At 50.4% G+C, this 19585-nt stretch overlaps 6 protein-coding genes across 6 annotated transcripts; 3 read left to right on the top strand and 3 right to left on the bottom strand.

Moving 5' to 3' along the window:
• Positions 1-265: 265 nt before the first annotated feature.
• On the top strand, positions 266-2122 carry VTN77DRAFT_6595 (uncharacterized protein; the record flags this gene model as incomplete). Its single annotated transcript, XM_069422890.1, has 2 exons — positions 266-529; positions 593-2122. 2 exons carry the CDS (start codon positions 266-268, stop codon positions 2120-2122), a joined length of 1794 nt encoding a protein of 597 aa, XP_069281505.1.
• Positions 2123-3584: 1462 nt separating this feature from the next.
• On the top strand, positions 3585-4475 carry VTN77DRAFT_6594 (uncharacterized protein; the record flags this gene model as incomplete). The annotated part of the gene is made up of 3 exons (XM_069422889.1): positions 3585-3821; positions 3889-4187; positions 4262-4475. The coding sequence occupies 3 exons, from the start codon at positions 3585-3587 to the stop codon at positions 4473-4475; spliced, it is 750 nt and encodes a 249-aa protein (XP_069281504.1).
• Positions 4476-5923: 1448 nt separating this feature from the next.
• On the top strand, positions 5924-8290 carry VTN77DRAFT_6593 (uncharacterized protein; the record flags this gene model as incomplete). The annotated part of the gene is made up of 11 exons (XM_069422888.1): positions 5924-6333; positions 6383-6492; positions 6546-6580; positions 6647-6891; positions 6949-6981; positions 7031-7117; positions 7178-7587; positions 7636-7747; positions 7797-7930; positions 8097-8169; positions 8224-8290. 11 exons carry the CDS (start codon positions 5924-5926, stop codon positions 8288-8290), a joined length of 1716 nt encoding a protein of 571 aa, XP_069281503.1.
• A 1684-nt stretch (positions 8291-9974) lies between these two features.
• On the bottom strand, positions 9975-11454 carry VTN77DRAFT_6592 (uncharacterized protein; the record flags this gene model as incomplete). Its single annotated transcript, XM_069422887.1, has 3 exons — positions 9975-10301; positions 10413-10664; positions 11338-11454. The coding sequence occupies 3 exons, from the start codon at positions 11452-11454 to the stop codon at positions 9975-9977; spliced, it is 696 nt and encodes a 231-aa protein (XP_069281502.1).
• Positions 11455-12240: 786 nt separating this feature from the next.
• On the bottom strand, positions 12241-14425 carry VTN77DRAFT_6591 (uncharacterized protein; the record flags this gene model as incomplete). The annotated part of the gene is made up of 3 exons (XM_069422886.1): positions 12241-12258; positions 12314-14109; positions 14176-14425. The coding sequence occupies 3 exons, from the start codon at positions 14423-14425 to the stop codon at positions 12241-12243; spliced, it is 2064 nt and encodes a 687-aa protein (XP_069281501.1).
• A 2179-nt stretch (positions 14426-16604) lies between these two features.
• On the bottom strand, positions 16605-19370 carry VTN77DRAFT_6590 (uncharacterized protein; the record flags this gene model as incomplete). Its single annotated transcript, XM_069422885.1, has 7 exons — positions 16605-17946; positions 18018-18318; positions 18385-18615; positions 18665-18706; positions 18760-18859; positions 18912-19120; positions 19178-19370. The coding sequence occupies 7 exons, from the start codon at positions 19368-19370 to the stop codon at positions 16605-16607; spliced, it is 2418 nt and encodes an 805-aa protein (XP_069281500.1).
• Positions 19371-19585: the final 215 nt, after the last annotated feature.

Genomic DNA, 19585 nt, shown 5'->3' with positions numbered 1-19585 from the left:
TCATCCTTCCCCTTTTTGGTGCAAGGGTCTCTGCACATTTGAGAATTACTCGCAGAGACACTACGTCTTATTTGCACTCTCCTTCAGGATAATTTCAGACTGTCGCGCAAGCTGTTGGTTGTTTGGATAGGCGCGTCATTAATTGACCCCGGGCCCGACTGGACCCTTTTCTTTTTGGACCACCGCCCACCTGGAGTCGGGTCTTGTACTCGACACGATCTCGTTTTGAATTAATTGTCCAGCGTCTGTCGACAGCTGTGACGCGATGTTCTACTCCGAGACCCTCCTCTCGAAGACCGGGCCATTGGCTCGCGTCTGGCTCTCCGCCAATCTGGAACGCAAACTGTCCAAGTCGCATATTCTCCAGTCGAACATTGAGAGCAGTGTCAGTGCCATTGTGGATCAGGGACAGGCACCCATGGCTCTGCGACTCAGCGGCCAGCTTTTACTAGGTGTTGTGCGCATATATGGCCGGAAAGCGCGTTATCTGCTCGACGATTGCAATGAGGCGTTGATGAAAATCAAGATGGTCGGTTTTCCTACGTTTCTTGTCGCTATAGCTGGAACTCCCTCACTGACCGTCGCCCTTTAGGCCTTCCGTCTGACCAACAACAACGATCTTCCCACCAATGTGACATTGCCGCCGGGCGGCATCACTCTTCCTGATGTGCTCACCGAATCCGATTTGTTCATGAACTTGGATACTTCTTCGCTTCTCCTCCCACAGTCTCTGAATCTGGAGCCAGAGGGTAAGCGACCGGGGTCGTCCGTCAAGTTTTCGAGCCAGCTGTTGCCAGAGAGCAGCACCCAGCGTTTTGGATCCCAGGAACCGGCCCGTCTCGAAGACCATACTTTGGTCGATCTGGACTTGGGCGAAGATGACACGCCCCTTGGTCATGACTTCAGCATCGAAGTTGGTCGAGACGCGCCTGCGCCACGCCCTGTGGAAGAAGATCTGTTTAGCGAGGAGGGCAAGCTCCAGGATGTCGACCTCCCGCTGGACCTGGGAGAAGATGATGCTCCTTTGGACAAGATGGACGTCGGAGAGGACAGCCATGACAATTTGGACCGATTCGTGCAGCCCGACGATCCGATGGATCTGGGCGGTGACGGCGACGTTACCATCACTGCTCCTGGAGAACATGCCGAGTCGAGGCCGGAGGAGACTCCATCCCAGCGGGAGTCCCCAGATCGCTTTGCTTCTCCCCGCGCTAGTGTTGCGCCGGATGAGGAAGACAATGCTGCGCAAGAGGGAGATGTTGCTGTTCAAGAGAGACAACGGATCAAACGGCGTAAGGTCATTGAAAGCGACGAACTCACCGTTTTCACCAACGAGGTAGTTAGACAACAACAAGAGGATCGGTCGGAGATTCTGAGACCCACTTCATTCTTGCCTCGGGATCCCGTGCTGTTGACTCTGATGAACATGCAGAAGAATGGGGACTTTGTGTCCAGCGTTCTGGGAGAGGGCCGTGGGCGCGGCTGGGCTCCCGAGCTCCGAGGCATGTTGTCGCTCGATAACGTTCGAAAAGCTGGGGAGCTGAAGAGGAAGCGGGACAGCGGCGTGTCCGACTTGGACATCGATGCCGCTAATGCCAATGTCCCTGCCTTGGAGCTGGGCGACGACGACGGCGCCGTCCATGTGGACGAAGGCATTGGTCTCGACACTACACTTCAGCAAAGCCAGATTGAATTCCCCGCCGATGAGGGTGACCGACACGCCAGTGAAGATGAGGGGTCGGGTGCACTGCCGGAGGATTACGATGACACGGTGGTCCACGCGGCGGACAGTGGCCCTGTCTCTCTTGGTACCAAGCATGCTGTCCACCTCCTCCGAGAGCGCTTTGGGGGAGCGGCGGCTGCTGAAGCGCCATCGCCACAGAAGAAGAGCGTGCTGTTCCAGAGTCTATGTCCGGAGAAGGAGACGACCAAGGCCGATGCCACCAAGATGTTCTTCGAAACGCTCGTGTTGGCGACCAAGGACGCGATCAAGGTGGAGCAAAGCAACAATGTCATCGGAGGCCCTCTCCGCATAAAGGCCAAACGTGCCCTTTGGGGTTCCTGGGCCGAAACGGAGGCCGGCGGCGAGATTGCCAGCCAGGCTACGGAAACTGTCGCGTGAAGAGCTAACAATAAAAAGAAAACGGACGATATCTGACTTGGGTCATGGAGTGTTCTATCTGACTTTGGGCTGTCTTCTTTCTGAAGAGCCTGCTTCCTGTACAGTTTTGGATTTGTTTTGCTTTTCTCTTTGAATTGCTTTCGAAATTTTCTGGGCGGGTCTGTTTGGGAGCAGGGCTTTTGGTTTCTATGACGGCAGCTGCGGTGTTTTGTCTTCTATGCCTTCTTTTGCAGGATATGACAGTATTTGTGTTTATTACTATTACCGCTTGCAAGCTTGTTGGAGGGCCTGGGTGCTCCTGGTTTCAGAGCCGAAGATCGGGTGATCTGGACCCTGTCCATCTGCTGAGGCTCTGGTGATTTGCTGGGAAGAGTCACATGTATCTTAGTCTATAGATTCATAATGAACGTATTCGTATCCCTGATCCTTGACGTTCGGTCTGTTGACTTTATTTAGTAGGTGCTATGTAGGCTGTTGTTCCTAGGAGCAAGCAACACGCGTCATTTGCTCAGAATCGGTTAAAGGTGCATGAACCTGTTTCTGCAGGACATCTTGGATTACCAGGGTTGGCGTGGAGTGTTTGGCTCCACGAGGCGCTGTTAAGTCTGTGACACTTTGTGTTTGACCTGTCCATTGTCTCAGGTTGACCCCTGCATGTCAAGCAACGCTCTCTGATTGACCGGCCGAACGATATGCTCTTCTATCCTCTCCAATCAACGCGTGTCTTTTTCTAAATTGCATGGAGTTATCCTGCCATACCACTACTAACACCGCCTGCCACTACGGTACAAACGTCAGTACATTTTTGAAACTTGAAGGGGGTTTTTCTTGACAGCTTCCCCGCGCCAGATCTCCATTCCAGTTTCAGGAGTCCCTATAAGGAGAATTGATTGCCGCTGGGATCTCTGGTTAGCTTCTGTCTGCGGTTAGTCGGATTTCATCATGCCAGGCTTGGTATGTGTTGTGTGTGGCTGAGGCTCCCTCGGAGTAACTGCTCTTGTCAAAGGCCTGGATGGAGATGAGCACCAGTTCAGGGATGGGATAGCTAGCAGACTCCTTCCTCTGCTAGTCATATTCCTTTTCCTCTGTCCCCCTCTTCCCTTCTCTTCTTCCACCCTCTGTGCCTTCCTACTCTGGCCCATTTTATTCTGTCCTTCTTTTTTCTTTCATCTTGCGATGAAAGATTCGTTGTTCTACCTTCCTTTTTAATACCCCTTTTGCATTCTGTTCACGTTCCTTTCTTTTGTTATCTTTGCTAGTTATCGTTGCCTCCAGGTGAGGGTCATTGTTTTTGTTTCTTTCTTTTGCGCTGGTCGCAGTTTATGAATGGTGTTTTGAAGACCATTCTCCTTTGAGCGTGAAGGATTGAACACTGCAGAGTGGCCTTGACTCGGACAGGGGCACCAGTGGACGAGATCACCAGAGACTAGGGAGACAACGACAGAGAAGGACGACAGGCAAAATGAGTGACGCCTTCTTCAGGCTCAGTTTTCACTGGGCGAACACTCGACAGAGACTGTTGGATGCGGGCAATTCACCCTGGCTGCTGCGAAAGACGGTCATCCGGGCCCTCACGGCTCCTCTGGCGCTCGTCGCATCCGCTTCGTTTGCCGCAGCAATCATGCCGTGGAACCAGAATTTTGTCCATACGAACGGTCCCATTAAGGGAGACTGGCAGGACTCGATTCCTGTTGTGCCAGTATGCTGCTTTCGCTCTTCCCTATGAGACCTTCTGTCGTTGGATCCATCGCTGACGCACTCAACAGCTCGGGCTGGCGTTTGTGTACAACCTCTTTGCGACAATCTACGTCCTGTGGAACGCTCAGCCGGTTCATTCAATCTTCGAGGGCATTGTCGACTTCCTCATCTGGGCGGCGCTCATTCCTGGTGTTGTATTTGCCGCCTGGGGTGGCGTGTTCAACCTGTGGACGAGCGCGACAGTGGAGGCAAACGGTATGGTCTACTGTGACATGGATATGAATGCGTTGAGCAGATGGTGCTTCCCGGCGCTGTATCAGATTGGCGAGCTGGAGTTGGCAGGCGTCGTCTTTGCCATTCCTGTGTGGTGAGTCTGATTCACTTCTTGCATACACAATCGATTTTTCATTGTCGGCGAATCTGACATGTCGGCCGATCTAGGCTTATGCACACTTTCCTTTTCATCCATGGCTGTATTGAGGGGTGTATGCGGCGCCGGCAGCGCATCCAGGTACAGGATATCGCAGCAATCAAGGAGCTGGAAAGTGGCAGGCCTGCGCAAACCAATTGGACCAACTTCTCGCGAGTCTCTTACCAAGCCACCAGGCCGAACTATTCCCCGCCGCCTCCACTGCCGAGGGCCTATTATCGATGACAAAGATGTCTTCTGCAGTTGAAACGTTCTCCGACAGATTCCTACATAGCTTAGGATGCATTGAATGCATGAAGCTATTATATATTTCCTTTCGTTCTTGTGCTCTCTGTCTGTATCGTTGTTCCCATATTCTGATTGTCAGCAAACAATCTATTCAGTCAGGAATAGCGAGTTCAGGGAAACGATGGTCCATTGCTGATCTGCTGGAGAGCCACAGCTGCTGTCGATGGCATTTCCAGGTCCCTGCCTTGATTGATTTTGGTCGAAATGCAATGTGACGAATGCAGGCCATGAGTCCGGCTAATCAAGTGATTGGACCCCATTTTGAGAAAACGGCCATCTACTAGCCTTCCAGTCTCTCTCGCCTCCTTCCATCCCTTGTTATTTTCTTTTCCTCGGCTCTCGATAGCGCGAGACTATCAGGATATATCCGTTCAACAGCCTTGTTTCCGTCAGATTAAGTTTTAAGGTGCATGTAAGATGTAAGATCTCGTCAGCAGATCGGCTTAGTTCCGTCTTATTCATATGACACCTCCGTACGGAGTATGATATCGCGAAATCGATAGTCGATAGTCGATCGTCAGTCAGCTGGCCCTGGCCCCATCGGGCCGATGCTGAAAGTTGGGACATGATGGGTCATTCGGATGAACCCTAACCCGCAGGGTCCGCGCGGGCCGGGGATGTCTCCAGCTATCGAAGCTACCAGTAGGTACTCCATACTTGACAGGATTAATAATGATGGCGTTCATGACGATTCCTTTCTTGGACTGCTGACCAGTAGTTTGTTACTGGCTCTCGCCACGATGATCATCAGTCGTTAGGAGTTAAACGATTGAGTTGAGTCCGTGAGGGCCCACTTCCTCCTCATCGCTTCGATTTCCGAGTGACCTTACTGGGTCACTTAAGTGACTTAACGGATGCTAAATCACGATGATCTCTTTCCCCTCCGCCTATTGTCTGGAGATTGTCATATAAATCGCGTATCTCCGTAGGACACTCTTTTTGGGGGCTCCTTTGTCTTTCTCTTCCTTGCATGGTCGAAGCTTCCCTATAGACAACTCAACGGGTATATATAATCTCTCGCATTAGTATTTTCTTTCCCTTCGTTGAGAAGGGAAATTCAGCGAGACAAGGTTGTCTTGAATTGAGCGCGCGAGAGGAGGAGAGCAGGTAGGTACCTAGGTAGGGGCTTCGTTGCCACACCACCTAGAAGGACCTACCAAGGTACGTAGCTTAGTTCCCCGCTTTCTATCGCAAACTCAATTCTGTTTGCTTTTCAGCTTCAAGGTCTTAATATGCGCCATTTCATTGCTCTTACTAATTGCAAGATCCTCTAACCAATCAGGCCGTTGAGTGATACCTATCGCATCTCGTCGACTCGTCGAGCATCGCATCCTCCCTTTTGCGCCGCTGCTCGCCTCGCCTGTCGGCTGTTCTTTTTGCCGACAATGGCAGACTCGCATGCAGAGATCCCCAGCACCACGAAGCCCGAGACAGTTGAAAAAGTCAACCCGGAGAATCGTGACGAGGATGACGAAACGACCTACGAACCGATCGCCTCCGAAATGCGCAATCAGCATCTGACCGTCCACAAGACCGATTCTCACGGCTCCAGACCGCTGGACCGTAGCTGGTCCCTGAACGATGGCTACAGCATTGGAGCAGCAGACGACGACGACGCGGAGAATGAGAACAATGGCGATACCCAGGAACAACCAAAGGACATGGATGGTGCTGCGGCGGCTGAATCAGAGCTGTTGGTCACCTGGGAGGAGAATGATCCGATGAATCCTCGCAATTTCAGCCTTGCGAGACGATGGCTGATCGTGCTCATCGTGTCTGTCGGGTCGATTTGCGTGTAAGTGGTGTCTCTGGTGTGCACGTAATCGCAGGCTGACGACGTTCAGAACCTGCACCTCGTCTATGTATGTCATGACGTACGCCCAATTGACGAAGGAGTTTCACTGTTCGCGTGAGGTTGCGACTTTGGGATTGACGACCTACATTTTCGGTCTTGGTATGTTGGCATGTCGATCTTGCTGGGATATTGCTGACGCTGCTTGCTTTCAGGTGTCGGTCCGTTGTTCCTGGGTCCTCTGTCGGAGGTCAGTCCAGTCGCAGATCCTTCGTAGATAGCTGATGGATTCTGATACTGATACTGATGTTACTAGTTCTACGGTCGAAGGATTATCTACATCGTGTCATTTGCCTTTTTCGTGATCTGGCTTATCCCGTGTGCCGTCGCACAGAACATCCAAACCATGATCGTCGTCCGTTTCTTCAGCGGTCTGTCAGGCAGTGCCTTTTTGAGTGTTGCGGGAGGAACTGTTGGTGACTTGTTTGCTCGCCACGAGCTGGCTGCCCCGATGATGATCTACACGGCCAGTCCGTTTGTCGGGCCGGAGCTAGGTCCTCTGTAAGGAAGCGAAAATAGAGTATATTTTGGAGCGTGTCGACTGACTAGTCATCCTAGTGTTGCCGGGTTTATCAATGAATTCAGCACATGGTATGTTGCAGTCCTTTTTGTCAGGTTAGAATTCGTGCTGACCCGCCAGGCGCTGGACATTTTACGTCCTTCTCATCTGGGCTGGAGCAATGTTGGTGGCGATCTCTGTCTTCGTTCCTGAAACCTACCATCCGGTGTAAGTGGCATTCCTGTTGGTTGTCTTGTCCGGCAACTTGTTCCTAACTGACATCAACAGCCTGTTGAAGCGCAAGGCAATCAAACTCCGCAAGGAAACCGGAGACCAGAGATACATCGCCCCGATGGAGAAGACGAAGAAGTCGATCTTGCAGACGATCGTCCGCTCGATCTACCGGCCTATGCTGCTGTTGACGTTGGAGCCGATGTGTCTGAATCTGTGCATCTTCTCGGCCATTCTGCTGGGAATCCTGTATCTCTTTTTTGGAGCCTTCCAGACAGTTTTCAGCGGTGTATATGGCTTCAACCTGTGGCAGGTTGGCTGCTCTTTTCTCGGAATCTTCGTTGGCATGATGCTCGCCATCATGACGGATCCGTTCTGGCGGAGGAACTACGCTCGTCTGGAAAGGAACCACGCGGCGGCAGCTGGAGAAAAGGGAGAATTTATGCCGGAATGGCGACTGCCTCCTGGTGGGTACCTGTTTGAAGTTGTGTCTGGATGGCTGTTAACGTTTGTAGCTATCGGCGGCGGCCCTCTCGTGACTATCGGACTGTTCATCTTTGCGTGGACGATTTATCCTCACGTTCATTGGATTGCTCCTATCATTGGAAGCGCTCTGTTTGGAGCGGGGTGAGTTGGTAGACTCGTACCCATCATGAATCTTCGCTGACTGCTGCAGGACCGTCCTCGTGTATTCGGGGGTCTTTACCTTTTTGGTGGACGCATATCCTTTATACGCAGCCAGTGCGTTGGCAGCCAACAGCTTTGCTCGATCGAGCTTTGCCGGAATCTTTCCTCTGTTTGGGACCTACAGTATGTGATGTCTCCTTGTTGCATGTCTGCTTGCTTGGCTTGGCATGTCATATGCAAGTTGTGTTACATGACACGTGCTGCATGCATGTACTCCGCTGTCATTGTAACAGCTTGCATCGCTTTCCAATATTTTTTCCACGTGCAACATGCTAACGGTGACCTATAGTGTACGAACGACTGGGTAACCAGTGGGCGACGTCTCTTTTGGCATTTCTGACCTTGGCTATGCTTCCTTTTCCGTAAGTTACACCCACACTCCTTTTTGTGTTTGGCCAACTGGCTAACTCGTCTAGATACATATTCTTCCGCTACGGCAAACAAATCCGAAAGAAGAGTCGATTCGCGACGTCGATGACATAGACGTTGGACAGTCATCAGTCGAGTCGATCTTTTTTCAGAAGACTACATCCATAACCCATATCTATATAGTACATACATATCTATACGATACGATAGATATTACACTATTGCGCTTTGCGCCTCGACTCGGAGGAAGTTAGTTCATAATCAAGAGTCATCCATTGTCTATTGACTGACGTGTACATGTTGTACTGTACTGTACATACATATCTAGTGCATAGATAGACATAGTTTGTTATGAGACTCGGTGTTGTTAATATAGCATCATACCTATTACCTATATTAGTTTTTGTATATGTTAGTTTTGCATACACTGTTTTTTGGCAAAGTCTTTGCTGTCAATTCAGGATCATCTAATAAGATCAGAATGAGTTCTCTGTCTGTCAGTGAGTGATTTTGTAGTGTGTACTGCACTGTACATAGATCTGGAAATCTGTAGACAGAAATATGACACATAATGTACTGTACATGTACATACATGTAAGTATATGTGCATGTCCATCTCCATTCCCAGCACCAAGGAGTTCCAGCCTCAAAGCCATTAATTAATAATCATAGCTACTCAACTTCCCTGTGAAGCAAAACAGTTAGTTACCTAGGTAACTAGTTATCTTTTATCTGAGACATCTCCAGAAACGAGATTGATGGAATCTATAGACATAGACTATCTATCTGATCGACCCCCTCCCCCTCCCCCGAGCCTACTACTAGGTAGGTTAGGTTCTTGGGCTTGTATATAATTAGTCTAGAATTAGATGAGATTAGATAGATTATTCTCATGGTTTTTGATCTAGTCTCCTTCTGTACCTAAGTATTATCTATTGTCTTTCTACTTCTTCTTCCTCTTCCTCTTCTTTTTGGGCTGGATCCTGTCCTGTGCTGGCAGATATCTATCCATCCAGGAGTTCTACATAGTCTAGTCTACTACCTAGGTAGATAATCAGTCAGTCAGCCAGCCAGCCAGCCAGCCAGCCAGTCTAGTCTAGTCAAAAATAGACTTGTCTCACTCAGTCAAAAGTTGACAATTATAATGACTAATATGAAGTTGTAGTTAGTCAGTCATCATCCATGCGTACGGTCTATGTATCTATCTATCTATAAATCTATCTATCTATCCATCTATCTATCACTATCGCTTCGAAAACAAACAAGCAAGACAGAAACAAAGACAGACACAAAACGGGGAACAAAAAAAAATCATACTGAGACAAAAATAGCTAGTTACAGACAATAACAGGGAATAATAGATGGATATATAGATAGGTAGATAGATAGGTAAATAAAAAATCGAAATAAGAATGACTGGACTGTGCCCGGAAGAAAAAAAAAACCTGGACAGTCAGTCAGTCTAGTAAATTAGTCAGAAAAGAGATCGATTGATCATATTCATTGTTTGCCCTGATATTGGCAATATCACTGTCAAGGAAGTGAACGTTTCTGTATGTGTGTGTGTGTGTGTGTGTCTCCACATAAAAATGGGACTCAGCAATTCTCCCACACCGTCACTCAACTGAAGACAACAGAAAAGATAGAAAGTGTTATCTATATATCCATCTATTTATCTATCTATCAATCAGAAAAAACAAACAAAAAGCAGCTATTTACATACACTAAGTAAAGAACAATATCCTCGGGAGGGGAGGAATGGAGATGTGAGAGTTCCATAAAATAAAATAGAATAATGTTAAAAACTCCGCAGCCATTCCCTCTGCTCCTTCACATTCTCGTCCCCCTCGTCCTCGTTTTCAGCAAGGTAAACCCGATACCCCTCCCTCTCCAGACTCTTGCGCGCAACCTCACAGTCAACGCGAATATCCTCCACCAGGGCCTCGAGCGAGACGTAGTCGTATTCCGGGCGGATGTACCCCAGAATCAGCAGGTGGAGCGTCGTGGAGTAGAAGTCGGGGAGTTTGTGGAAGGTTACTTTCGTGCTGGAGCCGTCAGGGTTGGTGGTGGTGGTGCTGACGGCTGTTGGAGAGGGGGATGATAGGGGGGGCATGATGTGGATTTCCTGGTTAGCATTATTAGTATCATCAGTATCAGGATCATTTTCATATCAGTATCGGTATCAGTAGCAGTGAAATGTGTTAGCATATATAAATGTGTCTGTATGTGTACATACCACCGACCGAACCGTATTCTTATAAAACGGATTATACCCAATACTCAGCACAGCGGGGAGAATCGTAGCTGATTTTGTCGTCGTGGCACCGGCACCGGCACCATCCCCGTCTATAGTCTGAGCGGTAGATTCATCCTTGTTGTAGACGAACCGCGCTGGATCCAGTGCCACAACGCCGTAGTAGACGCCCGTCTGCAGGTCTGGATACTGGTCTAGCCCGTCCGGGGGGATGTTGGCGGTGGGGATACCGAGCTGGAAACTGTATTAGCATAAATGTCATGGAATATTTGAACCTGAACTGAGGTAGACATGTAGGTGTGCAATGGACTTTGTAGACAGAATTGAAAGATAGGGAGGTGAAGAAGATAGATAGACAGGTAGCCACTTCACTCATCCAAGCTCAAGGCTCTTGAAGAGAATTGAATTAACAGAGCAGAAATCAACGAGAAAAAAAAAGACAGAGATACAGAGAAGGAAAAGAAGATAATGACGATGACAAGATGACAACGACAGGACGAGAGGAATAGAATAGAATGCTCCCGGCCTGCTTTGCTTTCTCCTTTTTGCCATGAATTAAAAATCAAATCCATTTCTTTCCTTCTTTTCAGCAGTCAAAAGCAGTCTCTAGTAGACCAGGTAGACCAGTGGATCTGATCGGATCTGGCCAGGTCTGCTCTGCATTTTTTTCTTTCTTTCTTTTTTTTCCATTCCATTCCTAACGAGCAAAAAAAAAAAACAAAGGCCACGAAATAAAATAAAAGCAAAGCAAACCAAAGCAATATAACATAATACAATATCGATATGATATGAAAGTTGAAAAATGATTGGACCCCCACCAAACGAAACCCAATTCATATGAATAAATATAACAAACAAAATCTAGATGCAATTCAGTTTAAAGAAAAGAAAACAACGACAAACGTACCTCCTTACTCCCCCTCCCAAACCCCTTAATAACCGGCCCTTCCAAACGGATAGGAAACGGCGGCTCAGGCCCGCTGTCCGGCCCCGCGACGGGGTCTCGAGGGCCGTCTGGACGCATTGTCTTGTGGTCTCTCTTCTTTCTTTCGAAGGTTGATTGACTGGTTGATTGGCTCGGTAATTAAGAAGATTAAGCAGGTTAGTTCCTGTGTTGTTTGCTGTTGTGGTGACAAGACTCCAACGGGAGGGAGATGATGACTGATGGTGGTGGGGTGGAAGGCGGAAGAAGCAGAAGCTCGGAGGGGACCAGCGGCGCCGCGGCGGAGACTGGACGGAGTGAGCGCTATCGATATCGATAAGTCAAATTCTACCACATAGCGGATTGGATTATTATGTACAGTAGTTACACAACGGCAGATTAGATCTGATTACTTACTTACTCGTAAATATTCAGATTCAGACCATTGGCTTGGTTGGTTTTTGCACGGTCCATCTAGATGATAGGTATTTTCCTCTTCTCCCCTTTCCTCTTAGATAAGCTTGCTTGCTTACAAGAGGAACCTGAAAGACACTTGCTGGTCTCACTCATTGATCCATTTTGCTGAAAAGTACCTAGATATGTACACCAACAAATCACAACAGAAATAACAGCTATTTGTCTGTTTGTCTGTCTGTACAAGAAAGATTCACCATTCCACTGGTTCAGACCACCGTAAACCAAATTCAATCAATCAAACAAGAATCAAGACAAGACCAACGCTATGACTGCTATATGTACACGCAGCAAACCCACCCAAAGGGCATAAAACGTATGAACGTATGAACCATTTTTGCAAAAATACAAACCCATAACCCTGGTATCACTTTTGGTTCCCGAGATTTATGCGAATGCAACGAGAAAATCAGATCAGATATGCGGTAGGAACTGTCACCAGTCAGCATCATCAACCTGTTCACTTGGAGTGTGACTGTCAACGTACATTCATTACTATCAACATCGGAATATCGAATACGTCTCGTTTGACTGTCCAGCAGTAACTGCACTCGACCTTGCCGTCTTTAAAGCCCAACCGGTTCATGCCAGCCTCGCCGGCAATCCCCCCCTTGCCAACATGCGTGTTCCATTTCCCGTCATCCGACTTGACCAGCTCCATGTCTTCCTTCGTCTTGTATTTCAGCAGCTTGCACGTCGTCATCACGCTGCCCCGTGAATCGCCAAACGCCAGCCGCGCAAAGTCTTCATAGAACTCGATCACGCTGTCGTCGTCGAGCAGTTCGGCCAGAAACACCGGCTGCATGGTCCCTGTAGGTGACGGACCGCTATCCCGCGGAGTGAAACTGCCCCGTGACGAAGAACCCGACGAGGAATCACCCCCCGTGTTGACATTCAGATTGGGCGCCTTCCCCAGAAGCACCTCCTTCTTCCATCCCGTGAGGATGCTGAATTCCTTCCCCACGGCGGCCACCTCTCCGGTGCGCCGGCAGACAATGGTCGGCGTGCCACATGCGTTGATAAAGTCCTCGTATTCCCACAGCGTCCGCTGGAAGCACTTCTCCATGAAGATCAAGTCATCCTGATTCAGCGTCTTCGTCGTCGCAATGAACGACGGACGAATCGAGGCCAGCGCCTTGGCAATTCGCAACGTCTTCTGCGGCGAGAATCGTCGCTGGATGAAAGCGGTCAATTTGTGGAACCCGTTGGTGTACGAGTAAGGCTCCTTGACACTTTCGTAGATCGAGGACGGATCGCGCTCGCGCCGTTTGACGGTACTGAACAAGCTCTGATGCCGCAGATGCGGGGTGGAGATCACCGGCTTCGACTTGTTGGCAGTCGTCGAATCATCGTAATTGTTATTCGCCGTCGTCGTCTGAGGGCTGGTCGTCGACGGTGGGCTCGCGAAATTGCCTGACCCGCTTCCGATGGCAAACGCGTGCGGCGCATCCTGTTTCAACAGGTGTCCGGCAACCAGGTTGCCCTGGCCAGACGCTCCGTAAAGACTGCCGACGTTCACAGGACCCGACGTCTGTCCGTTCGACCAGTCGTTCAGGATCGGGTCCCCGAACATGAACGATTGTTGATTACTAGGACTCTCCCCAAAGCCAGAACCGGGCGCCGGCGTAGAAAACTGCTGCGAGCCACTGCGTCCTACCGACCCGCGCTGCGTCGCCGTGTCGCTGGGCGGCGTATCCCCAGCCCCTGTGGCCATGTGTCCTAGCATACCAAATTCCATCGCACCGTAACGGTTTCCAAAGTTCATGCTGGCCAGGTCGAAGTTGAACAACGCGGGATCGCTGGGATCGAAGAACGCGCCTCCGAACGGACTCTGCGAGGGAGCCGTGCCAAGCGACGCTACGCTGTCGGATGTTTGCTGGGTCATCGTAGAAGGCATGGCAGAGGTCGTCGTCATGCTGAAGGTGGGCGACACGGGCGACTGGGTATTAAACTTGATCGTATTCTCCGGCAGGGTCTGCGAGGACATCTGATTTGGGGTCTTGTTCTGTTCGAAGGCACCAAAGGAAGACGGTTGCGACGTAGGATAGAAGTTGTTGCCAGAGTTCGCTTCGGCTTTGGTCGCATTGGTCCCATTCTGCGAGAAGGCTGGACTTTTGTTGTTGCTGTTGTTATTGCGCATCGCATTGTAGAAATTTCCACCCACGCCCAGCATGAGCGCAGCGTCTGGCGCATCGTGGAGATATTTGGCCTTTTTCCGGACTCCGTCATGGCAGGCATCCTGTAGCCCCCGTTTGATGCACCGTTGACAAGGCCTTTCGTCACCTGTATTGTCATCAGCATGTGACAGTCTACACAACGGATGTTTTACGTGCTGTGAAAAATACATACCGCACGTCAGATGAGCCCGTTGACAAGCAAAGCAAGCTCGTCTTGCCTTCTTCCGTCGCGGCCTTGACGGGTCCTTGGGGTTGGTGGAGACAGGCTTCTGCCCATCCTGAGTCGTTCCATTCTCGCCGCTGTTCGACTGAGTCTTCGATTCAGTCGACCTGTTCTGTTCGGCTACGTCGCCGGATTCCTGGTCGCCAGCACTGTGATCCTCCGAGGGGGATCGCGAGCCATCTTTGCCGGTCTCCGTCATAATCTGTGGACTGTGAGATCGCGCAGCCTGCTCTGGACGCGAGTTGTTTCCCTTGGCATTCAATCACCGAACAGATCACCTCCCAGCCTTGCTGCAGGTAGCCGAAGTGCTTTTCCAGCCCCTCCTCTAGGCCGTCGCAGATGAGGGTAATTCTCGAACCAGCGCACCGGGTTCACAGCCCCCAGTATTTGAGTCATTCAAACTGGGATCGTGAGGGTCGTTGAAGACGTTACGCCAGTAGCAGCACCACAACCGTATTCCAACGGGAGACTAGTCGATCGCGTCTTTGCTGCTGTCCGGACGGAGGGGAATGGCGGTGGGATTTCGGATCTGCTAGCCGGGCTATCGATAAGCCGAGGAACACGGTAGACGAGATAGTGCAGATTAATCGCACAGAAGAGAGAAGATCGATTGACTGCAGCTCGTGTGCTGATCGTGATCAGAGCAGGACAGCTGGGGGAGGTATGTCGCGATGCGCTGGAATTAGCTCGCCGACGCGGCAGGGCTGAAGAGTGGAGAGAGACTGCAATTGCTGGCGCCTGCGGGGAGAGATGCGCCTCGGGCGGAGGGAGCGCCGTCGAGCAGGAATGAGTGATTCAGCTGGCAGGAACACCCCGCATACAACAGAGGCATATGAGGAGAAGAATGAAGCTTCACCCAAGATCGCAGGATGCAAGCTGCATCGAACAGACAGGACTGTGCGAATGCGCGATTACTGTTAGCGTGGAAGAAATATGGGGTGGAAAAGATTAATAATGATTGGAGACCTCGACCCAGTTTGCGGCAATGGCCTCAATTGATGCCTGACAAGTTGACCCGAATCCAGGAAGCTGCAAGACAGGAGAAGGAGTGTGATATTGCAGAACCAACATCAATGTTACTCCTTTGGCTCTGGTTGATCTCTGGATCTGTCTTGTCTTCTGTCTGTTGGCGGGGTTGTTTCGAGAAATACAGGAAGATTCGATGGCGTGAATGCCTCAGGCAGCAAGTGCAGTAAAAAGAAAAAGAGACCTCCACACTTGGTAATTACTGCAACTGCTGTTGTGCACCGTATTTCGGTGTTTGCTAGTCTCTTCCTTCTAATAGTGTTAAATTCACTAGCTATTAGCTTTCCAGGGCTCCATTTCTTCCCTGATAATTAATTACAGTACCAGCACCACTGTCATTCTTTCAATAGTGAGAGTCACTACATACTGTGACAAGACTCCACTGCCTGCTACAAGAAAATAATGAGAAGCAGTTCATTGGACGTGGTCGTTGGACGAATTCCTCCCCACGCGACAGATTGTGTGCGTCATGCATTTGCCCGCATGTCACGACTCCCAAGGCGGCAAGTCAGCACGCTTAGGTCTGCCTGACTAGTAGTAGTGCTGTACGGAGTATTCCCAGAAGGAACAGTAGTACATAATGTAGTGAGTGCATCTTGCTTTTCCTCCAGGCACATACGAAGTGACAACGTACATTGTAAAAAAGTATGTACTGACGGCATCTCCGAGGGATACTAAGCAATGCGGGGAAATGAAGTCTTTCTTGCCATCCACGCCCATCAAGCCACGGAGACAGGTCCGAGGCTCAAAGCTAAGAATCAGCTACCACTGTCAATTTCCTCGTGCATTCAAGAGTGATATTACTGTTAGATTCAAGACTCTCACGACTCGAGAAATCTCTCTCAATGATGGAATTCCTCGCGGATCATTCTGTTATTCACGTGCCTCGGCCACACCCAGCCTCGGCTAGACGGTAATCGTTAACCTGAAGCACAGTCATGCTAATTCTGCTCAATTCTTTTGGCCTCCTGAGTCTTAAGATGATCTTATTCAGTGTGTGTGCCTGGGCTTTCCCCACCTGTTTGTATCCTTCGTGGACTGCCGGCAATCGTCGGTCCTCTGGTATATTCGTTCCGAATTTTCCCGATGGGCAGTCATGCCTGTTATAGTAGGTACTGTACATGCCCTTGGGGTGAGAAACGTGACAAACAGTTTAGGGCACTTTTTTCATTTTTTTTCTAGCCGTCTGGACAAGAGAGACAGGGTATTACTATTCTCTCAAGAAGGAGAAGAGAAAGTCCGAAAGGCTGGCAACATGTCTGCAAACGTCGTATAGATCTACTACAATAGAAGAGATAGAAATTATATAGAATTATATTTCTTCATAGATGCTTGGTTCTCTTTCTCTATTTCTATTTCAAAAGCGCCCTCAACCCCCTGATATCGACGCTCACACTGTCAGAGCTTTGTAGCGTCCTCAGGCTAGCCTTCTGGGCTATGGGTATAATGTCTTCTAGTCTCTTTGCCTGTTTCGTCTCCGACTCCATCGCCAATCCCGCCACGACAACACCCAGCAGCGTATCTCCCGCGCCGTTCACGCTCACAACGTCTCTGCCGGCCAGAACGGTCTCAGGAGGGAACAGCCTCATGTACACTCCCCCAATGAGGTCGTTGCCAACTGCTCGAGACAGGATGTAGGGCGCAGAGTCAGGAGAAGTCAAACGGGGATCGTTAGGCTGGAGCAACTGCGTAAGCAAGACTCCCTGCGGCCCCAGCTTGGTCAGAATGCATGGGATAAATGGCAGCAGTTGGATGCTCTGCTGCGGAAGGCCCTCGTCGACGATGGCATTGGATGTGATGGAGACCAGCCGATCTCGAGCCCCGGCGCTCGACATGCCCAGCCCGTCGATGACGCTCCACCATTCAGGAGAGTCAAAGAGTCCGTTGTCGCGAGCCGTGGTGTACATCGATGCCAGTTCCAGGTTGTTGGGAGCCGCCAGATTCAATTTATGGTTGGGAACCGTGTCTGACGGTCCGATCACCGCGGTGCCCGATCCGTCCCTGCTGAAGATTCTGGTGGCTTTGGCGGTCGATACAGGCTCAAAAGCCACCCGAGCGCCATGCTTTTTGGCCGACGCAATCCACTTCGCCAAAATTCCAGCGCTCCAGTTCGCATCTACCACGACCCAGTTGGGCCTGGTTCGGGCCAGTATCGGATCCCAAAAACCATCGAAGTTGAAGTCATGCTCGGGGAGCTCCATGATGCCCATGTCTGCCATGGCAACGACCAGATCTTTCTTTGCATCATTTACGGCGACATACTGTGCCGTTCTCACTCCTAATGAAGGTGGCAGGGTTTGGATGCCTTCTGCGCTCAAGTTCTCCTTCTCAAGAGCCGAAAGGGCAGCCTGGCCGCTCAGGTCGTCCGCCACTGCGCTGCAGAAAAGCACCGAGCTGCCGGCGTAGTGTGCAGCAAGAGCGACGTTATGACCTACACCCCCCAAGCTTTGCCCAATGATGGCTGGATTGGAGGTATGTGGAACAGGTGATATCTCTTTGCTCTGGTCACCCAAGGGGGCGTAGTCACAGGAGAAGTCAATCGCAAGAGACCCTGCAACCAAGACATCTGCTTTTTCCACTCGTGTCTGCGGCAGTGTGGATGACCCTGGGGTTTCTGTCTTGCTATCATGTTGTACTGGGGGTGGACTTGATGTAGAGGGGTCTGATGCCACCCCAGAACTCACTGGCATTCGCCTGCACAAAGTAGATACAAGAGACATTAGCGCACATGCACAGCTCCTACGGTTTGACCTGGAGAAGCTCACTGATCAATCTGTCCATTGTGTGTCTGTTCAAGCTTAGCAAGCTCCACGGCAACCCTAGTTGCCCTCCTCACGTTGGATTCAACTAGAGCTCGATTGACTGCGACACTCTTTCCGCCAGTAAGTTCTTTTATCTTGCTGAGGATGAAAGGGGTGTTGTCACTTCCGTGAAATCCCTCGACATCAGCAAGATAAACAGCTCTTCGGATCACCTCGTCCATTTCGGACTTCGGAATCGAATGCTGTTCTGGCACAGGGTTCGCAAAATGGATCCCTGATGACACGGGAAGCTGAGACTGGGCGACTGTCGTCGTCCCGTTAGTAAAAGCGCTGTACCAAGATCGGATGGACGTGATTAGATCGGACTCACAGATCATGGCGGCAGCCTCCGCCTCGTCCTGGATCACCTTTGGACTTCTTACACCACTGTCTCGAGTGAAGAATGCCGGAAAGTCTACCGGGCCTGTCCGTCCATCGGCAAAGGTCCCGACCAAGACGCCTTCAGTTTCGAGATACTCGAGGGTTCGCGGAATGTCCAAGAAGCTCTTGCATCCGGAACTGATCACGGCCACGGGAGTTCGTCCCAGCTCCGTGAGATCGGCTTGTCATGAGTTAGCATGTCGAGTTCGTGCGAAGTCAGATTGACCTACCCGAGATGTCCATGGAGCTTTCTCCTCCACGGTGTACACCACCTAACAGACATTAGCATCCTGTAATTTACAGTACATTTGCATCTGACACACACCGAGTCCACCGGTTCCAAAGACTTTGATACCGGCCAGATGAGCGAGGATCATCGTCCCTGAGACGGTGGTGCCGCCGTGGATGCGTTTGCCAGCCATTCCCTATCACGACTTAGCAATTGATTCTGAACTCAGTAGCTCTAAATCTACTTACCAAGCCACAGATGTAGCCAAGGTCTCGACGGGAGACCTTCAATGCCGACTTCGTTTTGGCCGTCGAGGCCAATTCAATAATCTCTTCAGCCCCCAATCCCACTCGAGCTACGCCATTGAACACCGCGATCGTCGCGGGGACACCGCCATTGGTGCGGACAACAGATTCCAGCAGCGATGCGAGAGCCACATTGTCGGGGTATGGGAAACCTGATATGCATCCATTAGGGTCATCCAGTATGCATTGGCTATGAGCATATCAAGTACCATGCGTATAGATTGTCGTTTCCAACGCCACTACCGGTTTCCCCGTGGCCACGGCATCCCGAACCTCCTCCGACACCTGGAAGAACTTACTCCCAGCGAAATCAGCAGCTTTCTGCGAGAGGCGCCGTAGTCCGGGGAATCTTGGTCTTGCTGGAAAGCCGCGCAGCCGCACGGCAGACCGTGGAAAAATCATGCTGGAAGGAAGCCAGCAGAGGACATAATTCGGACTGAGATATAGTTTAGTTGTAGGGTGATTATGTAGCTATCTCGAATGTCCCCACAGCATGCATTGTATCAATCGGAGCTCAGCCTGATAATGCGGAGTGCGCCAAGTGGCCGAAAAGGTCGCCGTACTAATCGCCGGAGGGACACCTAAGCTGCTTGAAGCATACGTCGACAGTTGCATCC

The sequence above is a fragment of the Rasamsonia byssochlamydoides genome (genome assembly GCF_041956645.1).
Source record: "Rasamsonia byssochlamydoides strain NRRL 3658 unplaced genomic scaffold VTN77scaffold_5, whole genome shotgun sequence".
NCBI classification, from domain to species: Eukaryota; Fungi; Ascomycota; class Eurotiomycetes; order Eurotiales; family Trichocomaceae; genus Rasamsonia; species Rasamsonia byssochlamydoides.
The sequence above is the reverse complement of the archived record's forward strand: the minus strand, read 5'-3'. Positions and strand labels throughout refer to the sequence as shown.